The sequence below is a fragment of the Clupea harengus genome, chromosome 9 (assembly GCF_900700415.2).
Source record: "Clupea harengus chromosome 9, Ch_v2.0.2, whole genome shotgun sequence".
Taxonomy (NCBI): domain Eukaryota; kingdom Metazoa; phylum Chordata; class Actinopteri; order Clupeiformes; family Clupeidae; genus Clupea; species Clupea harengus.
In genome coordinates, this window is record NC_045160.1 from 2,789,013 (window position 1) to 2,804,941 (window position 15,929).

Genomic DNA, 15,929 nt, shown 5'->3' on the forward strand with positions numbered 1-15,929 from the left:
AAAAGTACTCGCAGGCCGGGAAACGGCACTTGACACAATGCAGCACATCTGGAGTCCAAATGTTTCTACAACTCATCAGGATTTCTCTCTTTCTGTCTCTCTCTCTCTCTCTCTCTCTCTCCCTCTCTCTCTCTCTCTCTCTCTGGTCTTCATTTGTGTGAGCGGGCGGCCTTGTTTGGACCCCTTCCCTGGCTTGCTCTCCACTGGCGGTCACGTGACAAAAATAAATATGGAAATCAAAGCAGATGGGGCCGCAAGAACGACATCAGAATTGAAGAGGGAAGCAGGGCTGGGGGGTGGTGGGGGGATACAAAAAGAAGTTGAATTCTCCTTTGCAATATAATCCTGAGAGATGGGAAGAGGAGATTACAAACTTTTCTTTTAAGGTCGTTTCATGTTTTCCTTTCTCTCTCTGAGGGGGTGTGGGGGTCTGGGGGAAGTGGGGAGATGGGGATCACAGGGAAGATTGGGAGAAGGGCGGGTGGGTGTGTGATTTGGGAAGGGGTATGTCTGAGTGTGTGTGTGTGTGCGTGTGTAGGGGGGGGGGGGGGGGTATCTGTGCGAAGGACAAACGCTTTGCCCATGCTGAGTGAATTAACGCTGACAGGTACGGGCAGACAGACGGTAACCCGACCCCTCATGTACAGGCGGCCCATGCCTCTCTGCGCCGCTGCCGTGGGAGGTGCCCTCAGGGAGGTGGAGAGTGCGTGCCCAGATAAGAAAGAGCACCTCCACACGGTGGCTAATCTCATGGTGTTAATGTGAGGTTTACACACACACACACACACACACACACACACACACGTAGGGAGTGTAGGGAGGCTGATGTCTGTGGGGGCCTCTACACTTAAACATCAGGAGAGAACAGAGGGATTACACGGACTGCTACTTTATGACCCTGAACAAATAACCCCTGCAGGTGCTCTAAAGCAAAGAGCGAAGCCCTATGATTCACACCTGCTAGAATTCTAAAAGCAACATGAATAAATGCTGTACACATACAAAACATTTTTTAATTCAAACTGATATTATTAATGTGCTCTGTGAACTTTACACCATAGAGGGGTATAAAAAGAACAATTGCATACTACTGCAGTAACTCCATCCATTAGCACAAACCTAACTCTGGGCATTATTGGATTATGGGATTACAACAGTAAATGCATTGTAAACACATAGTAATAATGGCTAATTGCTATAAGCAGCGCTTACTGTATTGGTTCCACAGCAGGCCAGCCGTTGAGCTGTTAAGTGCCTGTCCATTATCTGCTGACATGGCACATCCTGCTCAGAGGAGGATGTCTAAGGCAGTTAAAGGCCCATCAACCCCCTGCAACCTCCTCCTCCACCTCCTCCTCTCCTCTTCTCTCCCCTCCTCTCCTCTCCTCTACTCCCCTCCCCTCCCCTCATCTCTCCCCTCCTCTCCTCCTCCTCTTCTCCCGTCCTCTCCTCACCTCTCCACCTCTTCTCCTCACTCTCTTTGATATTCATACAGTTTCCAAACGCCACAGGACTCAAGAGTGTCTCAATCCAACCTGTCAGTGAATGTGTGTGTGTGTGTGTGTGTGTGTGTGTAAGTATAAGTGTGTGTGTGTGAGAGAAAGAGAGAGATAGAGGAAAAAAAACGAGAGAAGAAGAGAGAGTGTGTGTTTGTGCGGTGCATGTGTCAGAGCAGGGAGGTGCGAGTGAGAGCCCGAGAGGAGGAGCGAGGGGTGTCAGTGAGTGAGAGGGGGACAGAGAACGGGTGAGAGAGAGAACAGAAGTGTGTGAATGTGTGTGTGTGTGTGTGTGTGTGTGTGTGTGTGTGTGTGTGTGTGTGTGTGTGTGTGTGTATGGGAGTCTATGGGAGTGTGTGTGTGTGTGTGTGTGTGTGTGTGTGTGTATGGGAGTGTATGGGAGTGCGTGTGTGTGTGTGTGTGTGTGTGTATGGGAGTGTATGGAAGTGTGTGTGTGTGTGTGTGTGTGTGTGTGTGTGTGTGTATGGGAGTGTATGGGAGTGTGTGTGTGTGTGTGTGTGTGTGTGTGTGTGTGTGTGTGTGTGTGTGTGTGTATGGGAGTGTATGTGAGTGTGTGTGTGTGTGTGTGTGTGTGTGTGTGTGTGTGTGGGTATGGGAGTGTGTGGAGACAGACAGAATGGTGAGCTATTTGAGTGTTTTTTTTTGTTTTTTCTGTATCTACTGAGCACGCTCCGGGCCCACATCTGGATGTTCTCGGGGTGTGTAAATCCCTGCGGCTCCAGGCGGGATCTTTCCCCCGTGTCCAAAGTGTTACATGAAACACAGCCGCTTGACCTTCTCCATCCCACTGGCACTTTCTCCACTCACACACCCCTATCCCCCCAAATACACACACACACACACACACACACACACACACACACACACACACACACACACACAGAAGCAGACACACTCACTTACACACACACATTTACACACACACACACACACACACACACACACAGAAGCAGACACACTCGCTTACACACACACATTTACACACACACACACACACACTCTCTCTGCTTCAGTCGGGATGGATAAATAACAATAACGGTTGGATTATTATCACTAATTTATTCATAAAAGTGACAGTTTGCAGAGCGGAGCGGGAACAAAGTTGAGCGCAACGAGGCCGCGGGCTGTCGGGTGACATTAGTGTTACGCTTCGACAGGGGGAGAGTTTTTCACCGCCGCGCGCGAGGGTCACGCGAATCAAAGGGAATGTGTTGCTGCGGAATCAAACATGACGGGCGGGGGGGGGGGGGGGGGCAGGTGAGAGGTGTGTGTGTGTGTGTGTGTGTGAAAAGATTTTCATATTTAAGACTTGTCTGTGTTCAAAGCGTTGCAGCCTTTCATGAAAGTGATGTTTTTTTTTTTTTGAAAGGTTTTAAGTTAACTTTTGTTCTAAACTTTCGTTAAATATGCACTCAGAACTGAAAACGTTCTCTAGGCAATCGATACATTGTTGCCAATATTGCATTACAAGCTCGTGCAACAATACTGCCTTTTGCTTCTGGCCTACTCTCTCATCAAGAACAGTGAGCTTCTGATGGCTCTGTCAGTAGGCCGTCTATAGTTCCACCATACAGCCCCTAGCCCAGTGGTTCCCAAGGTGTGAGGCAGGCCACCAAGGAGGGGCGCGGGTTGAGTAAAAAAAATGGAACGAAAGCCCTAAACAGACAACTACTGGTCATTTAAGTATGGCAGTGCTCTTACAGCACAGTAGCCTGTAAATAATCTATCGGTTGATGTAATATGGTCAGGGCCTTCTGTTTAGCATATATGTTAGAAGGGATAGTTAGCCTTATTATTAATACAATGGACATGTGCCTAACACGAACCCATCCAAAGATACACCGATTCATAAAACCGTATTTGATCCAGCCAGATTTTGTCCGTTTTAAACAAGAGATCCGTTCAAATAAAATAAAAAATAAAAAATGAACTTATAAAAAATGTATCTGGCAACTGATTGAGGAAATTAAATTGAAAATGTTAAAAGCTATGCATCAGCTGATGGATTTTTTTGTATTAAAACGGGGGGGGTCTGCCATAAAAACTTTGGGAACCACTGCATGTTTGAACAGTACATGTAGTTTGTCCAGGCTATCTGTAGTTTGTCGCTATCTCTGTCCATAGAGAATGTCTGTTGTAGCATCTTTCTGGGAAGTCTGTGGTGTCACCATGGCGTGTTAGCGTATAGCTTGTCTGTAGCTTCTCTCTGTAGTTTATTCCCATTGCATCTGAAGCTAATCTGGACGGTGTGTATGTAGTGTCTGTAGCTGGTCTGTGGCTCCTGCGGATGAGAGGGCATGGGGGTCACGCAGGAGAGTCCAGGAGAGTGGCTGCAGGGTCTCTGGCTCCGCTGGCTCTCGGAATGATCGATACACGATCCTGGGTTTCATCCTCCACCCTCTCTAATGGCAGGAACCTCACCAGCGGCCGTAATGCTATCTATGTGTCTGTGTGTGTGTGTGTGTGTGTGTGTGTGTGTGTGTGCGCACGCAAGTGTGTCTGTGTGTGTGTGTGTGTGTGTGTGTGTCAGAGTGTGTCTGCCTGCTCCTAACAGCCCTGCTGACTGACTCCTCTCCATAATAAATCCAGAAACAAGTGGTCAGGCAGGCAGGCAGGCAGGCGGGCGGGCGGGCGTGCGGGCACCATCCCCCAGATACCCCAGCAAGTCCAGGACAGTAGGAGCAGGAACGTGACGGGGTGAGGAAATAAAATAGAATTTACCGAAAAAAAAAAGACAGAGGTAAAAGTTTTGGCGTCGACTTCAAACACGCGGAGGAGAGGAGAGGAGAGCGTGATTCACGGCCGTGTCGAGGCCCTCCCGCCGGTAAGTCTGCCTCCGGCCCTCGTGATAACTAATGTGGGCATGCCAGGGTCTGGCGTCTTACTGAGATCCCAGCTCACAGGGGGGGGGGGGGGGGGGGGGGAGAGAGAGAGAGAGAGAGAGAGAGAGAGAGAAGAGGAGAGATGTAGGAATGTGAGAATCTGGTCTTTGAGCTCTCAGTTCTAAGGGTTCTGAGTTCTGAGACTGGGAATGAGAGAGAGAAAGAAAGAAGGAAAGAAAGACGGAAAGAAAGAAAGAAAGAAAGAAAAAGAGACAGACATCAACATCCAAACTGTATGAGAGCGAAAGAGAGAGAGAGAAGGGTGCATTGCCCTAATGGCTTCCTCATGGCGATGCTAGTGGATGAGAGTGAATGGCTGACAGAAGGTATGTTAAATATCCCCCCGCGTGGAGCTACTACACAGAGAGCCCGACCCCTTTGAAAGGGAGGCTTAACGGGAGATTGGGAAGGTCAGTGCGGCTGTAATCTGTCACTGGAGCTGCCGGGGGGGTTGGGAGCGAGGGGGTGGGGTGGGGTGGGGTGGGGGGATGCTGGGGGGTGGGGGGGGGGGGTGTGCTGCTGGGATCCACAGGACGGAGAGCACTGCCATTAGAGGAAGCGGGCAGGGGACGTAACTCACATCACACTGTGCGTGGGAAGGGGGTGCGCTTACATTGAAGCGGGTCTCTGGTAGGAGCTGTTGGTTATTACACCTATGTGGCTTGTAATAGGCGGTGTAGCGGGAAGTATGTTGTTTTATGCTCGTGCCCTGCTCAGAAGGGGCTGGTTTAACTTGAGTGGGAGCATGTATGTTGGAGAAGGTTGCTGTAGTGTGTGGTTGTTATTGTTCCTATGTGACTAGTTACAGAGGCATAAGTAATCATTTCTTAACTGCTGATCCACAGACGTGGTGCAGTTCTACACTTTCCAGACAAAGACACAAGCATGGCTTAAGACACACTTCTCGACTTCTTCAGGAGGTCTCTGTTTGGTTTATGTATTATAATATCATATTTTATTTTCCTGCCCACAACACTGCATTGAAATGACAAAGAGCGTTCACTTGTCGTGTCCAACAGAAGTTTGCATGCTACATTTTTCTTGTAGGCGGCTATGCATGTTGATCCCCATACAGCAAAACCAGATGATATTTGCACAGCATATCAAATAAACAACACATTAGCTCCTCAACAGACAAGTACAGTTCATTTTTTGCATCCAAACACTACACCCATCAATTTGTCTGGAAATAGATACACGCAATGTGCCCTTGTGGGATGTCTATGATCCACATCAGACAAATAATATGGGTATGGAACAGAGAGACACACTTAATGAAGCATCCTGTGGCTAAATGCATGACTGGCAACCAGAACAGCAAACCCACAATGTAATATGGATGATACCAGTGTTGGGAAAGAGGATGGCTGTGGAGGGCACAGAAGAGAGGATTAGGAAAGCAAGGCGAGGAGAGGGAGCGAGAGAGAGAGATAGAGGGAGGAAAAGAGAGAGTGGAGAGGAGAGATTTTATTTTTGCTGTTGCTGTTAATATCCTGCTTCTATGATTATTATTATTATTATTATTATGTTGTTGTTGTTGTTTTTTCTGCTTCTCCCCTTCCCTTTGTCCTTCTGCTCAACCCATCTGCTTTGGCAATACTGTACAACGTTATGGTCAGGGCAATAAAGCTTCTTTTGAATTCGAATGAGAAGTAGAATTTGGAAAACATAAGAGGAAAGGATATCGAAAGAGATTGAAAGGGAAACAAAACAACAAAAAAAGACAGAGAGAGAGAGAGAGAGAGAGAGAGAGAGAGAGAGGGTTACCTGAGAGCAGAGTAGCATGACCAGCTCCACCACTGAGGTACTGGACTTCATACACACCAGACCTGCGGGAGCACACAAGACAAAGGAGTGAGGATGACGTGCACACACACACACACACACACACACACACACACACAGACACACACACACACACACACACACACACACACACTAAAACACACACACACACAAACACACACACACAAACACCCAAAAACACATGCATGCACATTCTTGATAAAAGATCATCTCACTAGATTCCTCTCTTTTTTCTCTCTCCCAGAACACACACACACACACACACACACTGTCACATCCTCTTTCACACAGACTGAAAAAAACCTCTTTCTGTCACACCTGCAAATGTATTGTTCTCACACAACACCACACATGTACAGACACACGTGTAAAAACTCCTGACACCCACACACACCTCGACGTGTCCCACTGAGGCTTCCGACCCTTTTGTCACAGACAGATCTGACTGAGATTGCTCCAGCGGGTCGGGGATGAGGAACGTATGCGGCCCGGATCTGAACCAAATCAGGGCCGCATCCATCCCAGAGTCAACTGTCATCGGGGGGGAAATGGTGACAACACATTCTTTCCATCTCCCTGTTTGCTGGCTTTCCACACATTTCCTCATGATCACAGAGGTGAAGTGCAAAAAACAATTCCACACAAATGACTGCAAGCCTAACTGCATCAGTGTCCACTGATATTTCACTGACGTTAGTTGCTGAGGTTCACACTGCTGTAGTATCATCCTATACGCGGAAGTGGCTTTTGAGAATGGTGGTCTTTTTCTCAGTGAACTGGCTCCTGCCTGCGCTCCTCTGTGGGTCTGTGAATGCGTTGGGAGTGGATAAAGGTCACCTCATCGCTGCCTTTGGCTGGCTGCAATCGATGCACCTCACATCCTCTCCTCTGCTCCTCTATAAATATCCCATGGAACAAACGACTCACTCAGCTCAGCCCAACAGTCTAGTCAAGATGCATATTACTGGGAGACTGTGCACACTCTTAAAGCAAACAGTATGTGCTATTTTTTTTAAGCTGTTATGAGGTATATTTCCGTATGTGATTGATATTACATGAATTCAATTCAATTCAATTTTATTTATATTGAATATATGAATGTGTACAGCAATATGCTGTGATACACTTGGCAGGCTTTATTGGATAGATAGATAGATAGATAGATAGATAGATAGATAGATAGATAGATAGTACAATAAAAGGTTGTTTGGGGCAAACCTGTAGATGCCTAATTATGGATAAAACTGTAAAATGTATAAACACTTACAGACTATAGATACAAAAATATAAAATATAAAATAGATAAATATAACAAAATAAATATTGTATGTATACTGTCATTTCCTGACTATTAACCACGGTTAATACATAGATTTCAGGTTTTTTTTTCACCTGGAAGCTAGTAGCGTGCACAGAAACTCTGCCAGGTAGAATGGGTCTCTCTCACTCTTTCACATACGAATTCCATTAAAAACAACATCACATGAAGGTCTTCCATAACCATGTGTGTGTGTATTCCCACCTACATGTAGCCTATTTAACAGGATGCTACGGAGCTCGAACCCCTGCGAGAGGTGTGTAAAACATGCAAGGTCTCGCGTCAGTTAACTTAGCTATGAACTATACTTGCCACCTCTAGCTTAGGAACCCATCTTAATATATATGGTAGTTTGTAGCGTGTGTAATTCATTTCATTCAACTCATTTTAATATGAAGTGAATATGAACTGACGTTAATATGAAGCTGCACAGGCACGAGAGGGTTTCTACCTTTCGTAGCTTTTTAACTATCCTAGCTATCTCGTGCTTTGGGAACCATCTTCCTAGTTGGCAGCTGCCAGTGTGTGTTACTATGAACTCATGTTAATATGTGTGAATATGAACTCGTGTTAAAAGCTGCACAGGCTTAAAATGGGGTTAATACACGGGTGTGGTCCATACACAGGTTTGTTTTACAAAAGTACTTGAAATACTGTAATGGTTAATATATGGTGCAGTTTGTAGTCGGTCAAATACAGTACGCAGAAAAGTCAACGTCAATTAAGAGTCTTAGTCTTAGTCTTAGTCAGCACGACTGCTCCACTACAGTTTAAAAAGAACAGCAATAGGGTCAGCTGGGATGCACCGCTTTGATGTCGACCTCAAATGCATGTGGTGTATGAAATGTCTGTCAGCTCGTTAGCAAGGGCGTGCACGTTCACAAGACAGAAGGGGAATAAAGATCAGGAGGAGATCAGGAGCAAACAGTGGAGAAAAAGGAAGCGAGGAAAGGTAAGGAAGTGCTGAAAAGGCATTCCAGGCGGAGCCCTGGTGAGAACGGAAGAAAATAAGCAAAAACCAATAACAGTGTTAACTGCACAGACTCTCCCCACAATACAGGGGAATTATCATTCAAGTCTATTCATGTCATTTTATGGCCAATTACCACTTCCAAGTCTCACTGCATAATTCCCCGCTGTAAAAAACATTCTGCCCACGGTGAAGATAGACGAAGATTAAGCGACGGGCGGGTGATTTACAGAATGTACACAACTGTGACAAAAAAAAACTCTGACCGGGAAACAAACTTCAGCTTCCCTGACTGACTGTCATCACCCTTCAGCCTCTCAGCCTGGCATCTAACCTTAAACACAGGGTTGCACGTACAATTCAGCATACCAGAGGCCCGGATTAGCAGAGCAGTCACCCCTGGAGCACCACAGTTTGTAAAAATGTCTGGGGTTGCCGTAAATCTTCCCCCGGGGGGGCGGCTGTGGGGGGGGGGCTAAGCATACCGCATGGGACAGATAACACGCATTTGACACGAAGACACGGGTTCCCCTCCCCATTCACAAAGACGGGTGTGAGAGGGACGCATTATGTGCCGAGGTGGCCGCAGGATGCCTTCCCCTTCTCGTCCATAGCGTGACCCCGCGACCGCTGACCTAAGGGGGCACGCTCTCGCTGGACGCCTCATAAGTCAGCGGGCTGTCTGGCATGCTGCCGTCACGTGACCAGAGGGGTCCTGGCCGCGTGCGGCTGGATAAACCAGAGAGTGTTTTATTCGAAACGACGCACACGCAGGCTTTCGTTGGGGGCCACTGACTGATTGTACTTGAGTGTGTACGTAAATGCCTATTCGCCATACTAATAAACAGTTATGCAACACTCTGCATAACCCAATATGTTCCATTTAATGGCCCATTAATAAGTGCACAATGTTAACTGCAATGTCAAGTGTCATGTGCAAGTGGTGGGGTGGGGTGGGAAAGAGGCACTTCCCGTAAAGAGCAGGCAAGGGTGAATGCGGCATTGTGGGATGGCCGGAGACTCCCCTCTCCAGTGAAGCGGGGCAGAGCTCGTTGGTTGGCCTGACGCTGATGTTGACGGAGATTCGGAAGGGTGGGGGGCGGTGGGGTGGGTGTTGGAGTCTCAACAGAAGCCCCCAGTGACAACAGGCACAGTGTTCACCCCCTGGACAGGGCGGAGGCCTAACCCCACACTCAGTGCGCTCATGGTGGGACATAATCGTCACTGCTGCCCACATGTCTGGACGAGCGGACTGGTGGTGGTGGTGGGGGAGTTGGCAGAGGGCAGGCAGGGCTCGACCCTGGGTAATCTAGGGGGTGATGGATGGCTGGTAATTACGGGTAAATGGAGGGGCCTATGCACAGTATTTTAGCTGAGGAAGGGGGCCCACATAGAGCAATGCTAGAGGGAGACTGAAAAGAGAGTGAGAGAGAGAGAGAGAGAGAGAGAGAGAGAGAGAGAGGAAGAGGGACAGAAAAAGGAAGAGAGATATTAGGAAGACTGACAGGGATAGAAAAATGAGTTGAAAGAAGGCAAAATAGACAGAGAGACAGAGTTGATGTCCTTTTCTTATCCAGGACAGGATGTGCGGGTTCAAGTGGTAAACAAACTCCCCCAGTGAACCCTGGAGACAGACAGCAGGGCCAGTGTTAAGAACTCTACACGCCGGGCATTCAGCATTCACATGGCTTTGGCCTTAGAGGCGACTCTAATGACTGACTCTTGGCTCGAACTCGTCTAGGGTCTATACGCCTGACAGACCAATGTCACAAACCCAGTCAATATTTGAGGATGTGAACTAATAGAGCGGAAAGAGTGAGACTGTGTGCAAAGTGTGTGTTCTCTCTCTCATCCTGTGAGGAGGCTCCAAGGCTGTGTGGAGTCGTCTCTGGCGTGTGAGGACATCTTTGGTGTTAAGTGGAGAGTTTTCTGCTTCTGTCAGGTAAGAGGGCAGCTCCTCACAGACAGAGGCGCTGGGATCACACCTGTATTCACACGCGTGTCAAAGTCATGACATTCTCTCCTCTACACCTCATCTCTCACCAATCCTTGACACCTGAGGGTACGAGGCGTCTTTTGAGTGTGAATGTGTGTGTTTGTGTGTGTGTGTTTGTATGAGTGTGTATGTGCAGAGCTTTGTTTATCATCATAAACGTGTGTGTGTGTGTGATTCAGATGACTAAATGTGTGAGGGTGTGTGTGAGTCGTGAGTGTGAGCGAAATGGCGCTTGTGAACTGAAACTTTGTTTAGGCATCTTTGTGTAAATGTCTGCGCTGGTACTCAAAAGATGACCACAAAAGAAGACAAAAGAAAACCAACAAAGGCTTTGGTACCAGTTTTATATCAGTTCGATATTCATTCTGTTTTGGTTTCATTTTTAGATCTTGCTGACGAGCGTAATATTAACTTCTAATTTCCAAAAGCGGTATAGCATCATTTCAGGATATCATACTGATGATAATTGAGACGTATTTATGACTGCTCTGATGCTATTATGAGTCTGATTTGGACACTGTCTGACTTCAAAAGAATATTCAGTTTTTATTTGAGAGTAGCAGTGAATAGTAAATAGTTGAAAGTAAAGGCAGGGCATGTTTACTGATTTTTTGTGCGTTTTGGTCACAGAAGGGAGGATCTCCATATAAATCAGGCACCTAGGCAGGCACCCTCAATGACAGAGTCTAAGCAGCTGCACTTTCATTGGGGTCTCAGAGTCCTTCTACAAGACCCGCGGGGACTTCCCAAAGTATGGGGTATGCGCTGGACAACAGATGTTTGGTTCGTAATGCTGGTGTCTGATTCTTTATCACTTTGTGTATTTTTATCTAGACGTTTGTCACGTATAATCCCATTTCTAATCTTGCTTCATGCTATTTTCTACAACACTCAAAAAAATAAAACGCCTTTTTGCGGATGCTTTTGTGGTGTCGGCTTCATCCATAAAATAAATGATAAAGTCCAGCATTTTTTTCCAGTGTGCGGCTTTCTCCGCTGCTTTTAACAACCTTTTCCCCCCTTCTTTCATGTGGCGAACTGACATCTGAGTACACTCTATCTTCAGGAGTTTATGTGGATGTTTGCATGCAGATTCATGTGTTGGGAGCTTGCAGGATGGGAAGATGTAATGCTTGTTTTCAAACACAGTGTGGCCAATCAATGCTATTTACTATCACTCACTCACTCTCTCTCTCTTTGTCTATCTCTCTCTGTAATATTGTGAATTGTAATGTCTAAACCACGCCCTGTTTGGATGCATGCCTGCTGACATGTTCAGAAGTACCTCGGCCAAGCATATCATATGTGGGAAAGAGCTTGAAGTACTAAGAAACAGACCAGACAGAAATGTTGGGGACATTAGAAAAAAAAATCAAGTTGAAATGGTTTTCATGTCTGGCGAAAAATTCCCTGTGGATTTCTAACTCTTTTCTGGATTTCGTCTACAGAAAATCGCCACGATACGAAACACACCGTAATAAAATAACTCCGCTAAACATAATTTCAAGAAATGACATGGTCCATTTCGACTGCTATTAAAAAGGGAGAAAATTTTGATTGCAGATCACATCAGCTCATTCACTCTCTGCACTAATTAGCCAATGAAATTGACACCTCGGTGTCGGACTGGCGCTGTTAAACCAATACGCCGGCGAGGAGCGCAGGCAGTAAAGTCTTACTTTCCTAACGGCATCAAGTATACGGCTCGTACTAATGACAGCTCGCTGGCTGCCTCGGCACAGAATAAAAACAGTGTTCTGGGGTTCGGGCATCAACACGTCTGAGTGTTTCTTATATTAACAGGCCGCTCCAGCCATATGGCCGTGCGTGTTTGCAGTGCTGTAACGTAGTGGTCTGGCCGCACAAATATGTGGAACACAAACTCATGAGCACATATTAACCCCCCCCCACACACACACACACACACATACACAAACTAACACACAAATACACACACCCGTCCTGAACAGACTGACATTGAATTTTCAGACTTGCAGACACAGTGCCTGCAAAGTGCAGTAGCTGTGTGATGTCTGAGAGAACACACACGGACAGACACACGGACACAAATACATCCAGAAACATACACACACATTAATCATTCATCACAGCACATATACACACACACATATACACATACATAACTTTAGGTTATGACTGTAACCTAAGGTTCTCTGATAGCATGAGTGAGGTATCTCACTATGGTTACGCCTCCCCTGTGTATCCCTCAGAAGCACTCACCACTACTAACCAGGGTTCGGACGTAACCTAAAGATCTCTTTCAAGCATTCGATCTGTATCTCACTATAGGCTATACTTACTCCCGTATTACCGGACAAGCCAACCTCAACGCTACGTGACTGTTCCAATCACACTGGCTTGTCCTGTGCCACAGACGAGTCCACATTCAAAACAGCATGAGCCAAACGAGGCGCAGTAACATCAAGCCTACAGAACCTCATGAATGCAGCTGGGGATGGGCCAGCAGACAGCAGCACACACCTCTTGCATCGATACCCAACGTGGCTATGTTCCTTGTTGAATGCGCATGCCAACCAGCAGAGGGGTACAGCCCTTTTGCAGAATAAGCTAAGGTAATAGCCTCCACAATCCAGTAGGACCAGTCTAAAACACCCCATGAGGCGCCACACACACAGATGTAAACACACACACACACACACACTCAAATATACACACATAAACACAATATAACATACAGATAAACAGACGGGGGAGCAAAAAAATCTCCTATGATAAAACAAATAAGGAAATCACACTAAGTTCAAAGTCGTATTAGCTCTGTGAAAGCTGGAAGAATAACAACAGTGTGAAGTGGAGCGATAGAACTGTGCGGTGTTGTGCCGTGCCGTGGCTTGACCTGACCTGACTCCACATGAACAGAGGGGCTGAGGGACAGACAGAGAGGTGGAGAGGTGGAGAGGTGGAGAGGTGGAGAGAGAGACGGAGGTGGACAGCACCTGTACCTTCTATGAGCAGCTCCTGGCCGTGGCTGCCGAGCAGGGTGCGCGAGAGGAAGGGGGCGAAGTCCACAAAGATCTCCCTCAGCAGGGGAGCCACCTTCTCAAGAGCACGCTCCAGCTTAGTGGTGATGCTGGGAGGGAGAGAGAGAGAGAGAGAGGGATAGAGAGAGAGAGAGAATGAGAGAGAGAGAGAATTAAATAGGGATGAGGGAGAAAAAGTGGAAGAGGTTGGAAGGGAGATGGACGGCAACAAAAAGGAAAGATAGAGGAGGAAACACAGAGAAGTAAAGGAAAGAAAAGAAAGAAGGGAAGGGAGAGAGAGTTGGGGCAGACGTATTAATAAATTTGACATTTAAATGACATTTCAAAATATAACCCTTTTGTGTTAATTAGTTCTTGCATTGACAAGCCGTCAATGTCCAAAGACCATTCCACTCAATGCCCAGCCCACTCAAACAAATTGCAACAATTACAATAACTAAATCGACAGCAAACTGTAGATTTGTAAATTTCATTCATAACAATGACATCATTAGTGTGATTGTGTCAGCATCCACCAGTTTTTCCCAGCGCTTTTGAGAAATCGACACTGCTCCAACTCTGACACGACTGTCCTGATCACGTGTATTGATCTTGTTTTAACGGTTGCAATGCTCCCTGTCGTTCTTTTGTTGACGTTTTTCATCCTACTGAAATGAATGGTGGAGCGTGCTGTAGGCTACAGTAGGTAGACCAATAGAGTATGGAAGTCGAATTAAAGTTTAGTTTTTAGTGTTAGCATTTTAACACTTCCTTGCTCCAAATAATAAATCCCTATGGGAAAATGCCTTGACCTTTGTAACTAACTGTTGTCTTGTTACATAAAAATAAAGATATTGCCACCATGCTAAAGTAGATAAACGATGGACTACACTGTTTCGCCTCAACAGCGTGTGAGACTCAGACAACTCATAGCTGGTGGTTTCTTATGAAACTTAAAATTACAGCTCAAGCGCCTAAAACATCTGATTTATTCTATGCAACAACTTAGGTAATCGATGTTAACTTAAGTTGAATACATGGTTGTTGTGAGAACACTTGTAAATCCCTGATCGATGAAGCTAGCTATGATTAGCTTCTGCTCACATAGTGAAATTTGTGACACATCAGCTAAGATTAAATTCTGTCATTTCAACCAGAGCTAACGTTTACATATCTGGCTGCTTAACAGGGATTTTCCCAAATTTTAAATAAAAGATTCTCTTTATTTTTCGGTCCAGTATGGGTCCAAATCGGTCCAGCATTCAGTTAGAACACTAGAACTGTCAACCTCAAAACAGTGATACGATGTAATCCTAATGGGCATGCATCTGTGTCAAAGTAAACAAAGTTCCACCACCGACATGCTCATAATGTAATTACCAAAGCCTGACTATGAAAAAAGCAAATTGTGCAATTCGATTGACAGCACTAATAATTATATTATTATCATAATCAGTGTTACGGCTGTCAGTTGCTGGGCAAGCGTTAGTGATCCCCTGCTGCTATTGAGCAATTCACACTTTTTTTCAAATGTTTTGCATCTCTATTTTAATAATCTAAAAATACCAAAATAATCTAAAATAATGTAACATCCTTAAACCAGTGCCCTAAAAAACTACTTTCCAGCTGGATACTGTGTGTGGACCCCTAGCTTGGCATCCTCCCTTGAGCTCAGAAGGAGAACAGGATGCGAGGAGGTGGCTGGAACTGGGGTTAGTCTGTGTGAGCGAATCAGAGAGTGTGAGCAGTAAACTTCTGGAGTGATCAGGGCCTTTTATCTCTCGATAGGCAGCAGAGCACATCTTCAAACAGAGATCACATCTTCAAACAGGGTTCGCTCTGCTCTGAGCTGCACTGCACAGAGGAGGTGGAGCAATGGACACACACACACACACACACGCACATGCACACACACGCACACGCACACGCACACGCACACGCACACGCACACGCACACGCACACGCACGCACACACACACACACACGCAGACACACACACTACCAGGACCCTACGACTGAACTACCGGGTGACATGCATACACCAACTCAAAAATACATTCAAATATGATTCTTCAAGCACATACACATGTACACACACAGCAAGGCCTCTGACTTAACTACCAATTGACATGCATGCACACACACACACACACACACACACACACACACACACACACACATGTAGGCAGTGTAATCGCTGTCTTTCTCTGTCAGAGTCCCCAAACACCAAACACCAATGCCAACAAACACACTCCCACACACACAGTATGAGCTGCTCCAACAGAACGGACCCCCCCCCCCCCCTAACACACACACACACACACACACACACACACACACACACAGCTTGCGGTGCTCCAACAGAACAGACAAAACCTTAATCTGGGATAGAAAATAGAGCAGAGCAGACATTACTCAAAAGCATCAGCGCCTACAAA

The 15,929-nt window shown here is 46.2% G+C and overlaps 1 protein-coding gene across 1 annotated transcript in view; it reads right to left on the reverse strand.

The window, feature by feature from the left end:
- Nucleotides 1-15,929, reverse strand: part of LOC105909260 (neurobeachin-like) — a 279,483-nt gene that overhangs the window by 125,821 nt on the left and 137,733 nt on the right. Inside the window, 2 exon segments of the mRNA XM_031573056.2 lie at nt 6,167-6,228; nt 13,474-13,601. Coding sequence (XP_031428916.2) covers nt 6,167-6,228; nt 13,474-13,601 — 190 coding nt within the window.